The 13916-nt window shown below is 39.2% G+C and overlaps 1 protein-coding gene across 5 annotated transcripts in view; it reads left to right on the forward strand.

Annotated features, from left to right (window-relative positions):
- Positions 1–13916, forward strand: part of ANKS1B (ankyrin repeat and sterile alpha motif domain containing 1B) — a 1402370-nt gene that overhangs the window by 496570 nt on the left and 891884 nt on the right. For all 5 annotated transcript variants that reach the window (XM_023559966.2, XM_023559973.2, XM_003405282.4 and 2 more), the window contains exon 10: positions 9313–9478. In XM_023559966.2, coding sequence (XP_023415734.2) covers positions 9313–9478 — 166 coding nt within the window. The remainder of the gene's footprint in view (positions 1–9312; positions 9479–13916) is intronic.

The raw sequence follows: 13916 nt of genomic DNA on the forward strand, positions 1-13916 counted from the left end.
AAGACGATGGAATGATTTGAGGCAAACTTCACAAAATGAAGACTATTTGGAAAAATAAACATGAAGATAATTATGAATGCTTTGAAAAATGAATATGAGAAGAGACTTATCCTAACAGATCATAAAATCAGTTTTAAGGGTATAATAATCAAGAATATCCTTCTAGAGCTAGAACAGATTGACATATGGAACCAATTAGAAAGCCCAGAAACAGATTCAGTTGTATGTAAGCATATGGTGTATACCTATTGTCACAGGATATATGCACAAGAATGTTCCTTTAAAAGCAAAACATTTTCAGTACTATAAAAAAACCAAAACCAAACCCAGTGCTGTCGAGTCGATTCCGACTCATAGCGACCCTATAGAACAGAGTAGAGCCGCCCCATAGAGTTTCCAAGGAGCGCCTGGCGGATTCGAACTGCCGACCCTTTGGTTAGCAGCCGTAGCACTTAACCGCTACACCACCAGGGCTTCCTTCAGTACTATAGGGTTGACAAAATAAACTATGACCATATGTATATTTATGTCATTGAAAATATTTCACACTATGTCCTTAGAGGCAAACGGCCAATTAGAAAGCATTATATATAATGCCTTTATATATACATACTATCTTTACATAAGATTTATAGAAAATCCCTTGAACTGTCACCCCACTTTGTGTCCCGTAAAAACCCATTGCCGTTGTGTTGATTCTGACTCACAGCAGCCCTGTAGGACAGAGTAGAACTGCCCCATAGGGTTTCCAAGGAGCACCTGGTAGATTTGAACTGCCAACCTTTTGGTAAGCAGCCGAACTCTTAACCACTATGCCACCACTTTGGGTAGGAAAATGCAATGTCCTTCTCAAGAAGCCTGTAGACCCTACAGAGCATATCATCTCAGGTCTAATGATTTTCTCTTGCTGAAAATTCCTAATTCTGCAGAACTCCTAATTTCACTCATTTTTCTCATCTTGTGATTGTTCTTGAAATTCTGTCCCATGACAACTGGAATAGGTAACATAACGCTGATTACTTGTACAGGAATATTCATAGCAACATTGTTCTTAATAACAGAATACCTGGGAAACATTTAAAAGCCCATTCTTAAGAGAATGTGTAAATAAATTGCAGTGTGTCTATATAATGGACTTCTGTACCACACTAAAAATACAATGAAACTCAGGAACTTTATATTGATTGGAAAAAGTCACAGAACAACGAGAACATTTTGTAGCATGCATATGGCATTCAAAAGCATACAATAATTTATTCTTTATTGACTCTTACAAATACACTGTTGTTGATTCTGACTCGTAGCCACCTTGTGCACAACAGAACAAAACACGGCCCATTCCTGCACCATCCTTACAATTGTTGCTATGCTTCAGCTCATTGTTGTAACCACTGTGTCAGTCCACCTTGTTGAGAGTCCTACTCTTTTCCACTGACCCTGTACTTTGCCAAGCATGATGTCCTTCTCCAGAGACTGATCCATCCTGACAACATGTCCAAAGTATGTAAGACACAGTCTCACCATTCTTGCTTCTAAGGAGCATTCTGGCCACACTTCTTCCAAGACAGATTTGTTCGTTCTTTTGTCAGTCCGTGGTATATTCAGTATTCTTCGCCAACACCACAATTCAAAGGCACCAATTCTTCTTCAGTCTTCCTTATTCACTGTCCGGCTTTCACGTGCATAGGATATGATTGAAAATACCATGGCTTGGGTCAGGCGCACCTTAGTCTTCAAGGTGACATCTTTACTTTTTAACACTTTAAAGAGGTCCTTTGCAGCAGATTTACCTAATGCAATGCGTCTTTTGATTTCTTGACTGCTGCTTCCATAGCTGTTGATTGTGGATCTGAGTAAAATGAAATCCTTGACAACTTCAGTCTTTTCTCCGTTTATCATGATGTTGCTCATTGGTCCAGTTGTGAGGATTTTTGTTTTCTTTATGCTGAGGTGCAATCCATACTGAAGGCTGTGTAGTCTCTGACCTTCGTTAGTAAGCGCTTCAAGTCCTCTTCACTTTCAGCAAGCAAGGTTGTGTCATCTGCATAACACAGGTTGTTAATGAGTCTTCCTCCAATCCTGTTGCCCCATTCTCCTTCATATAGTCCAGCTTCTCGGATTATTTGCTCAGCATGCAGATTGAATAGGTATGGTGAAAGGATACAACCCTAATGCATGCTTTCCTGACTTTAAGCCAATCACTATCCTCTTGTTCTGTCCGCACAACCTCCTCTTGATCTATGTAAAGTTTCCTCATGAGCACAATTAAGTGTTCTGGAATTCCCATTCTTCGCAATGTTATCCATAATTTGTTAGGATCCACACAGTCAAAGGACTTTGCATAGTCAATAAAACACAGGTAAACATCCTTCTGGTATTCTCTGCTTTCAGCCAGGATCCATCTGACATCAGCAGTGATATCCCTGGTTCCACGTCCTCTTCTGAAACCGGCCTGAATTTCTGGCAGTTCCCTGTTGATACACTGCTGCAGCCACTTTTGAATAATCTTCAGCAAAATTTTGCTTGCATGTAATATTAATGATATTGTTTTATAATTTCCACTTTCGGTTGGATCACCTTTCTTGGGAATAGGCATAAATATGGATCTCTTCCAGTCAGTTGGCCAGGAAGCTGTCTTCCATATTTCTTGGCATAGACGAATGAGCACCTCCAGTGCTTCATCCATTGGTTGAAACATCTCAATTGATATTCCATCAATTCTTGGAACCTTGTTTTTCACCAATGCCTTCAGAGCAGCTTGGACTCCTTCCTTTAGTACCATGGGTTCCTGATCATATGCTAACTCTTGAGATGGTTGAACATCGGCTAATTCTTTTTGGTATAATGACTGTGTATTCCTTCCATCCTCTTTTGATACTTCCTGCGTTGTTTAATATTTTCCCCATAGAATCCTTCACTATTGCAACTCGAGGCTTGAATTTTTCCTCAGTTCTTTCATCTTAAGAAACGCTGAGCATGTTCTTCCCTTTTGATTTTCTATCTCCAGCTCTTTGTACATGAAATTATGTAATACTTTGTCTTCTCGAGCCACCCTTTGAAATCTTCTGTTTAGTTGTTTTACTTCATCATTTCTTCCTTTTGCTTTAGCTGCTAGATGTTCGTGAGCAAGTTTCGGAGTCTCCTCTGACATCCATCTTGGTCTTTTCTTTCTTTCCTGTCTTTTCACTGACCTCTTGCTTTCTTCATGGATGATGTCCTTGATGTCATTCCACAACTTGTCTGGTATTCAGTCACTAGTGTTCAATGCGTCAAATCTCTTCTTGAGATGGTCTCTAAATTCAGGTAGAATATACTCAAGATCATATTTTGGCTCTTGTGGACTTGCTCTGATTTTCTTCAGTTTGAACTTGAACTTGCATGTGAGCAATTGATGGTCTGTTCCACAGATGGCCCCTGGCCTTGTTCTGACTGATGATACTGAGCTTTTCTATCGTCTCTTTCTGCAGATGTAGTCAGTTTGACTCCTGTATGTTCCATCTTGTGAGGTCCATGTGTATAGTCGCCATTTATGTTGGTGAAAGAAGGTATTTGCAATGAAGAAGTCATCAGTCTTGCAAAATTCTATCATTCGATCTCTGGCATTGATTTTATCACCAAGGCCGTATTTTCCAGCTACTAATCCTTTTTCTTTGTGTCCAACTTTTGCATTCCAATCGCCAGTAATTATCAATGCATCCTGATTGCACATTCAATCAGTTTCAGACTGTAGCAGCTGATAAAAATCTTCCATTTCTTCATCGTTGGCCTTAATGGTTGGTGTATAAATTTGAATAATAGTCATATTAACTTGTCTTCCTTCTAGGCATATGGACATTATTCTATCACTGACAGTGTTGACTTCAGGATAGATCTTGAAATGCTCTTTTTGACAATGAATGCAACACCATTCCTCTTCAAGTTGTCATTCCCAGCATAGTAGACTGTATGATTATCCGATTCAGAATGGCCAATACCGGTCCATTTCAGCTCACTAATGCCTAGGATATTGATGTTTATGCATTCCATTTCATTTTTGATGGTTTCCATTTTTCCTAGATTCGTACTTCGTACATTCCAGTTTCTGATTATTAATGGATGTTTGCAGCTGTTTCTTCTCATTTTGAGTCGTGCCACATCAGCAAATGAAGGTCCCGAAAGCTTTGCTCCTTCCACATCATTAAGGTCAACTCTACTTTGAGGAGGCAGCTCTTCCCCAGTCATCTTTTGAGTGCCTTCCAACCTGGGGGGCTCATCTTCCAGCACTATATCAGACAATGTTCCGCTGCTATTCATAAGGTTTTCACTGGCTAATGCTTTTCAGAAGTAGATTCTTAGGTCCTTCTTCCTAGTCTGTCTTAGTCTGGAAGCTCAGCTGAAGCCTGTCCTCCATGGGTGACCCTGCTGGTATCTGAATATCGGTGGCGTAGCTTCCAGCATCACAGCAACACAGAAGCCCCCACAGTACTACAAACTGACAGACACGTGGGGGCTTACAAATATAGTTACATTTTTAGCTACATGCCAGGGAATTTTAAACACAAAGTTAAGAATTGTACTTAGCCCTGGTGTGGGAAGAAGAGGTAGGATTGAAAAGGGGCACACAGGGGCTTCAATAATATTATAGTAATGTTTTATTTTTTAAACTGAATAGTGAGCATACATGGTTTATTTACTTATTGTATTATCTTTCATTACCTCTTAAAAAAAAAAGAGACCAACTTAAGAACTTTCTTCGTATAAGAAGAAACAACACAGTCCTCCCATTCCTTTCCTTCCTTCTGCACCTAGTAATAGCAATACTTAGTCCTGGGTTCAGTGAGTCTTTGTGATTAGAAGAAGAAAGGAGGAAGGGAGGGAGGCAGGGAGGGAGGCAGCGAGGGAGGGAATGAGGGAAGAAAGAAAGAAGGAAAGGAAGGAAGGAATAAAGAGAAGGGGAAAAAAAGAGAGAGGGAGAGAGAACAGAAAGAAAAGACGGAGGGAAGGAAAGAAGGAATATGATGGGACCCCATGATGTCCAGGCAAATATTCTCTGGGAACCAAAAGATTCATCATCACAGTTTGTCCACCAGATTTGGAATATAGTTGTTTTCAATTTTGATATTTATAAGTTAGGCTTTAAAAGATTATCAGACTTAAAAGAAAATTAGCCTGATCAGCATGCTCCTTTTATTTTCGTAGTATTTATTATTTTCCTCTACTGTGTGTCCCTCTTGTATTTGAAAGTAATCAAAAATGTTTGAAAATAAATTATAATTGCTTAAAGGAAGTACTGAGTATATTCACACATTTGGGGAATTGTATCCCCCAAAAACATTTATTGAAGTCTTAATACCTGGTTCCTGTAAAGGTGAGCTTGTTTGGAAATAGGATCTTGGAAGAAGTTATCACTGATGGCCTTACTGGACTCATAGCAACCCTACAGGACAGAGTAGAGCTGCCCCATACAGTTTCCAAGAAATGCGTGGTGGAATTGAACTGCCGACCTTTTTTTCTGCAGCCGTAGTTCTTAACCACAGCACCACCAGGGTGGGTCCTAATGCCATCTGAGTGGTGTCCTTATAAAAGAGAAGGGACACAGAAAGACCTAAGAGATCATTTTAATATCAGCTTTATAAATGTTCCTAGCTGACAATGAAGCATGCTTATTTACTGTGCCCAAACCTCTTATAATAGCAGGTTTCTACAGATTCACACAAACAAGCAGAAGAAGCAGGCCAGCTTCATGAAGTGTGACCCGTGCAGTGGTACAGGGCCCTGCGCTTGGTTAATGCTCTGCTTTCACCCTTCGAAATTTTGAACAGATGCCCCACATTTTATTTTTTGCAGTGGGCCCTACAAATTAGCACACCCTCTTTTGGGGAGTACTTCTTCATATTTTGTTGACTATCCCTCTTTTTTGATTATATGAAATGAGTGATTGCAAACGCATAATATACTACCTTTGGTTTGCCATCTCCTTCCCTGGGGGATCTTATCTCCCTTAAGGAAGCCACGTATCACAAGGACTTCTATTCCAGCAAAAAATTTTGGCACTCCCTCAAGGAAGCGAAAGAGGGTGCGCTTCATTATTATTTAAAATATTTTTTTTTCTTTCCTATGTGCACACACCCCCTATCCACACACACGTTTGCAGAAGGAAAGTCTGGCAGGATATACACAAAAATGTTAACAGTATCTCAGTATGCTGGATTTTCCATGTGATTTTTTTTTTTTCCTCTTTCTTACTTTCTAATTCCTTCTCTAATAAACACATATGCTTCCTTTTTAAGGGGGCAAAGGGAAGCGAACTAACCCATCCTGTGTTGCTAAACTTCAGAGTAGTTTTCAAGGCCTTGAAGATCCTCATATTTCTTTATAAACACAATAAAATTCTAGTTTAACCAAATCCATGACAAATTGGTTGTTCTGATAAATTTAATTTAAGGGCAACCCAGGTTTAATCTGAAGACTTTTTTTTCCCATAGATTCTTTACAGTTTTATTATTGTAATCTCAGTTTTTGTTTTTTTTTTACTTTTGCTATGCAAACCCAAACCCGAACTCCTTGCCATCGAGTCAATTCCATCTCATAGCCGTCCTATAAGACTGAGTAGAACTGCCCCATAGCGTTTCCAAAGAGCTGCTGGTGGATCCAAACTGTCAACTTTTGGTTAGCAGCTGTAGCTCCTAACCACTGTGCCACCAGGGCCCCTTTGATATGCAGAGGAGTAAATACTAATAACCAAACTGAAGCAAATAAATTTACATCTGAAAAAGGCATAATGATTTCCTTAACTGGTAGTTAGATTTGTTTTAAGGATATTAGAAATTATTCAGTAGGCTGATAATTATTTATTGAGCATCGTTACATGCCAGGGCCTGTATTAGCTTCTGGGGATAGAGTGTAACAAGACCAATTCCAGCATGTGTGGAGTTTACATTCATCTGGTGTCTTCACTGTGTAATATGTTTCATTAATAATTTCATCAATAAGTAGTTCTTTTGCCAGAAGATTTTCAGTAATGAGGAGTTCCTCCTTTTGCTTTGTAGTGCTACTTTTTAGCTAATTATTGTATTAGTACAGTTTTATTTTAAAATACAGGCAATATTATTAATTGGTAGAAAATTGTCTTTGTATTGACCCAGATTTTCCCTATTCGACTTGTAAATAATTGATCTTTGTCCTGCCTTTAAGAGCTTTAGAATAAATCTACAACTCCCACCCTTCCCCTTCCCCATCTTTGAGGGATAGCCTTTCAAATATGTTGAGAAAATTGTTACGTGGCTGTAAGTCTTTCCCAGGATAGAACACTGCAATTCCTTTCATCATTTCTTCTGAGACACGGTTTTTAAATTATACACCATCCTGATTGCTTTCCTCTGGATGCTTTCTACTTTGTCACCCTTTGTTGTTAAAAATAAATTACTCCCAATATCCTGCTTTCAGTAGAGTAGAGTGAACATAATTGACTCTTTGATGTGTGAGGGTCTGGTATGGTCTGGAAGCAATTACACTGACCTTGAATACTTATTCTACTACTGCACTGTAAATATCATTATCAAAACAGAAGCTTCTATTAAATCTTTACCAACCCTTGGATATCTCTTGGAAGATTTTTTTTAAATATGGGTTTATTTTCTTAATTGTCTTTTTCTATTTGTAGTGGGGTATACTTACAAGGGTAACAAGCATCAAAAAACAAAGCATGATTTTGAAAGTCATTGTGCATATAATCTTCTCCACTAGACTGTGAACCTACTGACAGCAAGGGTTATGTCTTAGTCATTTTTTGAGAATCCCCAGAGCACTTAGCAAAGTCCTAGATATATACTAGATGCCCAATAAATATTTGTTGGCCACTTAATGACTCGTGTACAAGAAAAGAGAAACCTTAATATATTAGTTAACAGTATGCACAAAGAAAAGTACTATGTGGGAATACTTTTGATTCTAAATGACAGAATACCCAATTAAAACAAACAAACAGAAAACCAAACCCACTGCCGTCAAGTTGATTCTGATTCATAGTGACCCTATAGGACAGAGTGGAACTGCCCCACAGGGTTTCCAAGCAGTGGCTGGTGGATGCAAACCGCCAGCCTTTTGGTTAGCAGCTGTAGCTCTTAACCACTGTGCCACCAGAGCTCCACAATTAGCAATGGCTTATAGGAACTTTATTATTTACTTAAAAAGACTGGAGAAAGCGGTCCCCGAGCTGTTCTAGGGGCTCAGTGACATCATCAAGGCCCTAGGCTCTTTTAATTTTCCTGTTGCCATTCTCAGCTTGTAAGTTTTTGATCTGAGGCTTACTGCCTTATGATCACCAAATGCCTGCCTCAGCTCTAAACATCAAAAGTGCATCCAGAAAGAGGAAACTGTGGATGGCCAGGGCTCTGGAAGAGCCTCCTTGTATGCCTCTCTTCTATGGAAGCATATTTTCCTAGAAGCCTCCCAGCAAACTTTGTCTTATATCTAACTTGGAGTCACATGGCCTTCTCTAGGAGTCAGGAAAAGGAGTAGAGTTTTGAGAATGACTGCACAGTGGTTAAGATTTCGGCTGCTAACCAAAAGGTAGGCAGTTTGAATCCACCAGCTGTTCCTTGGCAACCCCGTGGGGCAGTTCTACTCTGTCCTGTAGGTAGCTATGACTTGACGGCAATGGGTATTGATTAAATAACAGTTTATTCCAAAACTAGAAAATAGACATAAAGAAAGAGAGAGATCATGACAAGGGAAGAACTTTATTAGTTCTGTAATAAATTCAGGGAACCAAATTGTAGGGACTCTTCTAAAAAGATTGCTGATAATATTGGGGTTACATGCGTACCTAACTTATTCACACAGATGAATCATCAACTCATAATTATTTTTGGAAGAAGAGATGTTAGTTGCCATCGAGTTGGCCCAACTCATAGTGACCTTAAGTACAACAGAACAAAATGTTACCTGGTCCTGCGCCATCTCCATGATCGTATGCTATGTTTGAAGCCATCTTCATGATCATATGCTATATTTGAGCTCACTGATACAGGCACTATGTCAGTCCATCTCTTTGAGAGCCTCCCTCTATTCGCTGGCCCTCCACTTTACCAAGCATGATGACCTTCTCTAGAGATTGGTCCCTCCTGATGAGATGTCCAAAGTAAGTGAGATGGGGTCTCGCCATCCTCGCTTCTGAGGAGTATTCTGGCTGTGCTTCTCGGAAGACTGATTTGTTCATTCTTCTGGCAGTCCATGATATATTCAATAAAAACCAGAAAAAAGTTATGTTTTTATAAGTCAAACAAGCTCTTTATCTCAAAGGTATTTTTATTTTTTCTTGTTTTTTTTCAGGAGTCCTATCCAAAGAAGAGGAGTTACACTATGGAAATTGTACCATCTGCTTCTCTGGATGCATTTCCTTCTGAAAATGAGAACTTCCTTTTTGACCTTATGGACACAGCAGTTACAAAGAAACCTTGCTCCTTGGAAATCGCAAGGGTACCTTCCTCAAGAACTGGTAATATTTCTTACTCACAATTGGACCAATTCAATTTGTATGCTTATATATGTGAAAATATATCATTAATATTTTGATTTCTCACTCTATTGTCTAAATGAAAGTGCCCCAATGCATTCACAATAATCATTTTTGCAGTTTGAAATGAGCACAGGTAAGTCAGAGGGATATTGATTTTAACTTCTAGCCAAGAGCCCTCATGGGGTGGTATTGCCTTGGTAAAGACACTTTGAAGCCTTTTGATGGTGAAAAAGCTTCTGGGTCAAGTACAGAGCTTTGGGCCCTTCAGGACTTCGTAGCAGATTTGTTAGCAAGAATCATTTTATATACTTTTCTGTATCCTGTCTGTCTCCAGGATATTAAAGTACCCTTAGCTACATTGTATAATATTTTTTGTTATGGCATTTTCAAATACGTTATTTTTTTAATTTTATTTATTTGCGTTACAAAGTAGTGAATAAGGCAGGACAATTATTAACTCTATTTTGCTAATAAGGAAATTGGAGCTAAATGTCTTATATAATCAACAAATTGTGGGGCCTGGGATTGAACGTGGGTTTTTGACTGCTATCACATTTCCTTCCCATTACTTCACTGTCAGCTGTAAGAAAGAATATCAGGGAGTAACATGAAAGCTTAACAAGGGAGGAAAGTTTCAAATGGGAGGTCAACCAGTGCTGTTGCTGTCAAGTTGATTCTGACTCATAGAGACCCTATGGAACAGAGTAGAACTGCCTCACAGGGTTTCCTAGGCTGTAGATCTTTATGGAAGCAAACTGCCACATCTTTTTCCCACAGAATAGCTGGAGGGTTTGAACCATCAACCTTTTGGTCAGCAGCCGAGCACTTAACCACTGTGCCACCAGGGCTTCTCAGTCCCTCCATCGAGGAATATAATCTCTTTCTAGGCCCCAAGTAATTAGTATAAATACTTGAGTAAGTATGTATTATAAGGGCTCCAAGTAAACATCCATACTTACTGTAAATAAAATGAGCTGTTTATGATAGTTAGGCCCACAAGGAAAAGAATCCCCAAATGAGAATCAATAGAAACAAGAAAGAAGATATTCATACCTGAAAAGACTTCAAGCACTGGAATTAATAGATGTAGATTATAAAACAACTGCACTTATTATAAATAAAAGATAAACTTGAAGATATCTCAGGAATACAGACTACAAAAAGTGACCTAATATATTTGAAGGGGAAAAAACAAAACTTCTATAAATGAAAGCAAAACAAAATTAAAAGCTCAGTAGATGGTAAAACAGCACATTAGATTCAGCTGAAAAGACATTTAGTGAGCTGGAAAATTGATCAGAACAAATTTTCCAAAATGTTGCAAAGACAGACAGAGAGATGAAAAATATGAAAGCAAAGCTAAGCGACTTGGAGGAGACACTGAGAAGTTCTCACTTGTCTAAAGTTCCAGAAAGAGAGAGGAGAGAGAATGGGCAGAAGGAATACTTGAGGAGATACTTTTCTAAAAATGGCATAGACCCTGCCCTTGAGCTCACATGGAGACAGACAAGTAAACAGTTAATTTCAGTAGAATATAATAAGTGATAAGGTAATGTTACACATTAATCCTACCTGGGAGCTTGAGAAAGTTGTCATAAAGGAGATGATGTCTGTATCTATCAGTGATCTATTGCTATAACAAAACACCTAAAATCTTGCTGCTTAAAGTAACATCAGTCATCTATTCTGTTCACAAATCTGCAAGTCTGGCAGGGTTCATTTGGCAGGAACAACTTGTCTGTACCACATAGCAAGAGCTATGGCTTCTCAACTGAGTGGCAGAGGAACCACTTTCACTCACCTGGATGACAAGCTGGTTTTGGCTATAAGCTGACAGCTTGGCCAAGGCTGTGGTCTGGGAGCCTTGTTTCCTCTCCGTAGACGACTTGTGTTTCCTCATGATATACTGGCTGGATTCTAACACTGAGCATCCCAAGAGAACCAAGCAGAAGCTGTGTTATTTTTTATGATCTAGGCTCAGAAGTCACAGATCATCACTGCTACTGCAGTCTCAAGCCCACTCAGACTCAAGAGGAAGGAATGTTTCCCCATTTCTTGATGGAAGGAGAGTCAAAGTCACTTTGTAAGAAAAGCACATAGGATGGGAGATATTTTTGCTGTCATTTTGGAAAATACAATCTGCTACAGTCTTCCCTCTGGGTACAACAGTTTTTACCCCTTTTCCATGCAAATTATACTCATCTTCTCCTTCAAGATCCCCAAATATTTAGCCCATTGCAGCCTGAGCTCAAAGTCTAGGATCTCTTCATCTAAATTATTCTGGTGTGGATGACTGTCCTTGGTGCAGTTTATATGGTACAGATTCTTGAGTACCTTTGCTCCTGGCAAGGATGACCTGAGAGCTAAAGGAGACAGGTTATCAGTCTCCTACACACCCAACATATAATAATGGTACAGGCACAGGATAACCATAATGGAAAACAGGGCACACAGCTGTCACTGGTCTAAAATGATTTAGTTCCCTGATTAAGGCTCAGTACTATGGCCTAAGAGTTGTTCTCTTTGTCTCTTGGGTTCACCCTCTGAACTCTCGTTTCCACTCTCTGAATCATTTTTCCTATTCTATAAAAAGTATTATTATTATTATTATTTTTTATAAAAATTAGTCTATGTTTGCAGCTGTGTATCTTTCTTACCTGCTTTCTGTCTGTAAAAGATTAGGGGTCCAAGGACCTCTTTTTTTTAAATTGTACTTTAGATGAAGGTTTACAGAGCAAACTGACTTCTTATTAAACAATCAGTACACATATTGTTTTGTGACATTGGTTAGCAACCCCAGGACATGTCAACACTCTCCCTTCTCAACCTTGGGTTCCCAATCAGCCTTTTTGTCCCCTCCTGCCAAAAAAAAAAAATTTTTTTTTGTTTTTGCCTTCTAGCCCTTGCCCCTGGGCTGGTGTGCCCCTTTAGTCTCATTTTGTTTTATGGGCTGGTTTAATCTTTGGCTGAAGGGTGAACCTCAGGAGTGACTTCATTACTGAGCTAAAAGGGTGTCTGGGAGCCATGCTCTCAGGGTTTCTCTAGTCTCTGTCAGGTCATTAAGTCTGGCCGTTTTTCATGAGTTAGAATTTTGTTCCACATTTTTCTCAAGCTCTGTTCAGAACCCGCTATTGTGATGCCTGTCAGAGCAGTCAGTGGTAGTAGCCGGGCACAATCTAGTCGTTCTGGACTCAGTCTGGTGAAGGCTATGGTAGTTGTGGTCCATTAGTCCTTTGGACTAATCTTTCCCTTGTTTTGGTTTTCTTCATTCTACCTTGCTCCCCACAGGGTGAGACCAGTAGAGTATCTTAGATGGCTGTTAACAAGCTTTTAAGACCCTAGAGTTTACTCACCAAAGTAGAATGTAGAACATTTTTATAGACTATGTTATGTCAATTGAGCTAGATGTTCCCCGAGACCATGGTCCCCACAGTCTTCAGCCCAGCAATTCAGTCCCTCAGGGAGTTTGGATGTGTCTATGGAACTTCTATAACCTTGCCTTGGACAAGCTGTGCTGGCTTCCCCAGTGTTGTGTACTGTCTTACTCTTCACCAAAAAAGAAAGAAAAAAGAAGTTACTGTTTATTGTCTATTCGGTGCTTTTCCATCCCCACATCTCCCCTCCCTCATAAACATCAAATATTGTTTCTTTTTGTATATAAACCTTTTCATGAGTTTATAGTAGTAGGCTCATACAAATTTCCCACTTTGTGAGTGACTTATTCAGCATAATGCCCTCCAGATTCATCCATGTAGTGAGATGCTTCACAGATTCATCATTGTTCTTTATTGTTGCATAGTATTCCATTGTGTGTATGTACCATTGTTTATCCATTCGTCTTTTGATAGGCACCTAAGTTGCATTTGTAATAGCCCAAATTTTTTCCCAGCCTGTAGGTTCCCTTTTTACTCTTTTGGGGAAGTCTTTTGATGAGCATAAGTGTTTAATTTTTAGAAGATCCCAGTTATCTAGTTTATCTTCTAGAGTTTGTGCGTTGTCAGTTATTTTTTGTATCCTGTTAATGCCATGTATTAGGGCCTCTAGCGTTGATCCTATTTTTTATCCTATGATCTTTATAGTTTTGGGGTTTATATTTAGGTCTTTGATCCATTTTGAATTAGCTTTTGCATATGGTGTGAGGTATAGGTCCCGTTTAATTTTTTTGCAGTTGGACATCTAGTTTTGACAGCACCATTTGTTAAAAAGACTGTCTTTTCCCCATATGATGGACTTTGGGCCCTTGTAGAAGATCATGTAACCGTAGGTGGGTGGAATTACATCTGGGTTCTCAGTTCTGTTCCATTGGTCAATGTGTCTGCTGTTGTACCACTACCAGGCTGTTCTGATTATCGTAGCTGTATAGCAGGTTCTGACATCAGGTAGTGTGAGTCCTACTTTATTCTTCTTCAATAGTGCT

Source organism: Loxodonta africana, chromosome 4 (assembly GCF_030014295.1).
Source record: "Loxodonta africana isolate mLoxAfr1 chromosome 4, mLoxAfr1.hap2, whole genome shotgun sequence".
NCBI classification, from domain to species: domain Eukaryota; kingdom Metazoa; phylum Chordata; class Mammalia; order Proboscidea; family Elephantidae; genus Loxodonta; species Loxodonta africana.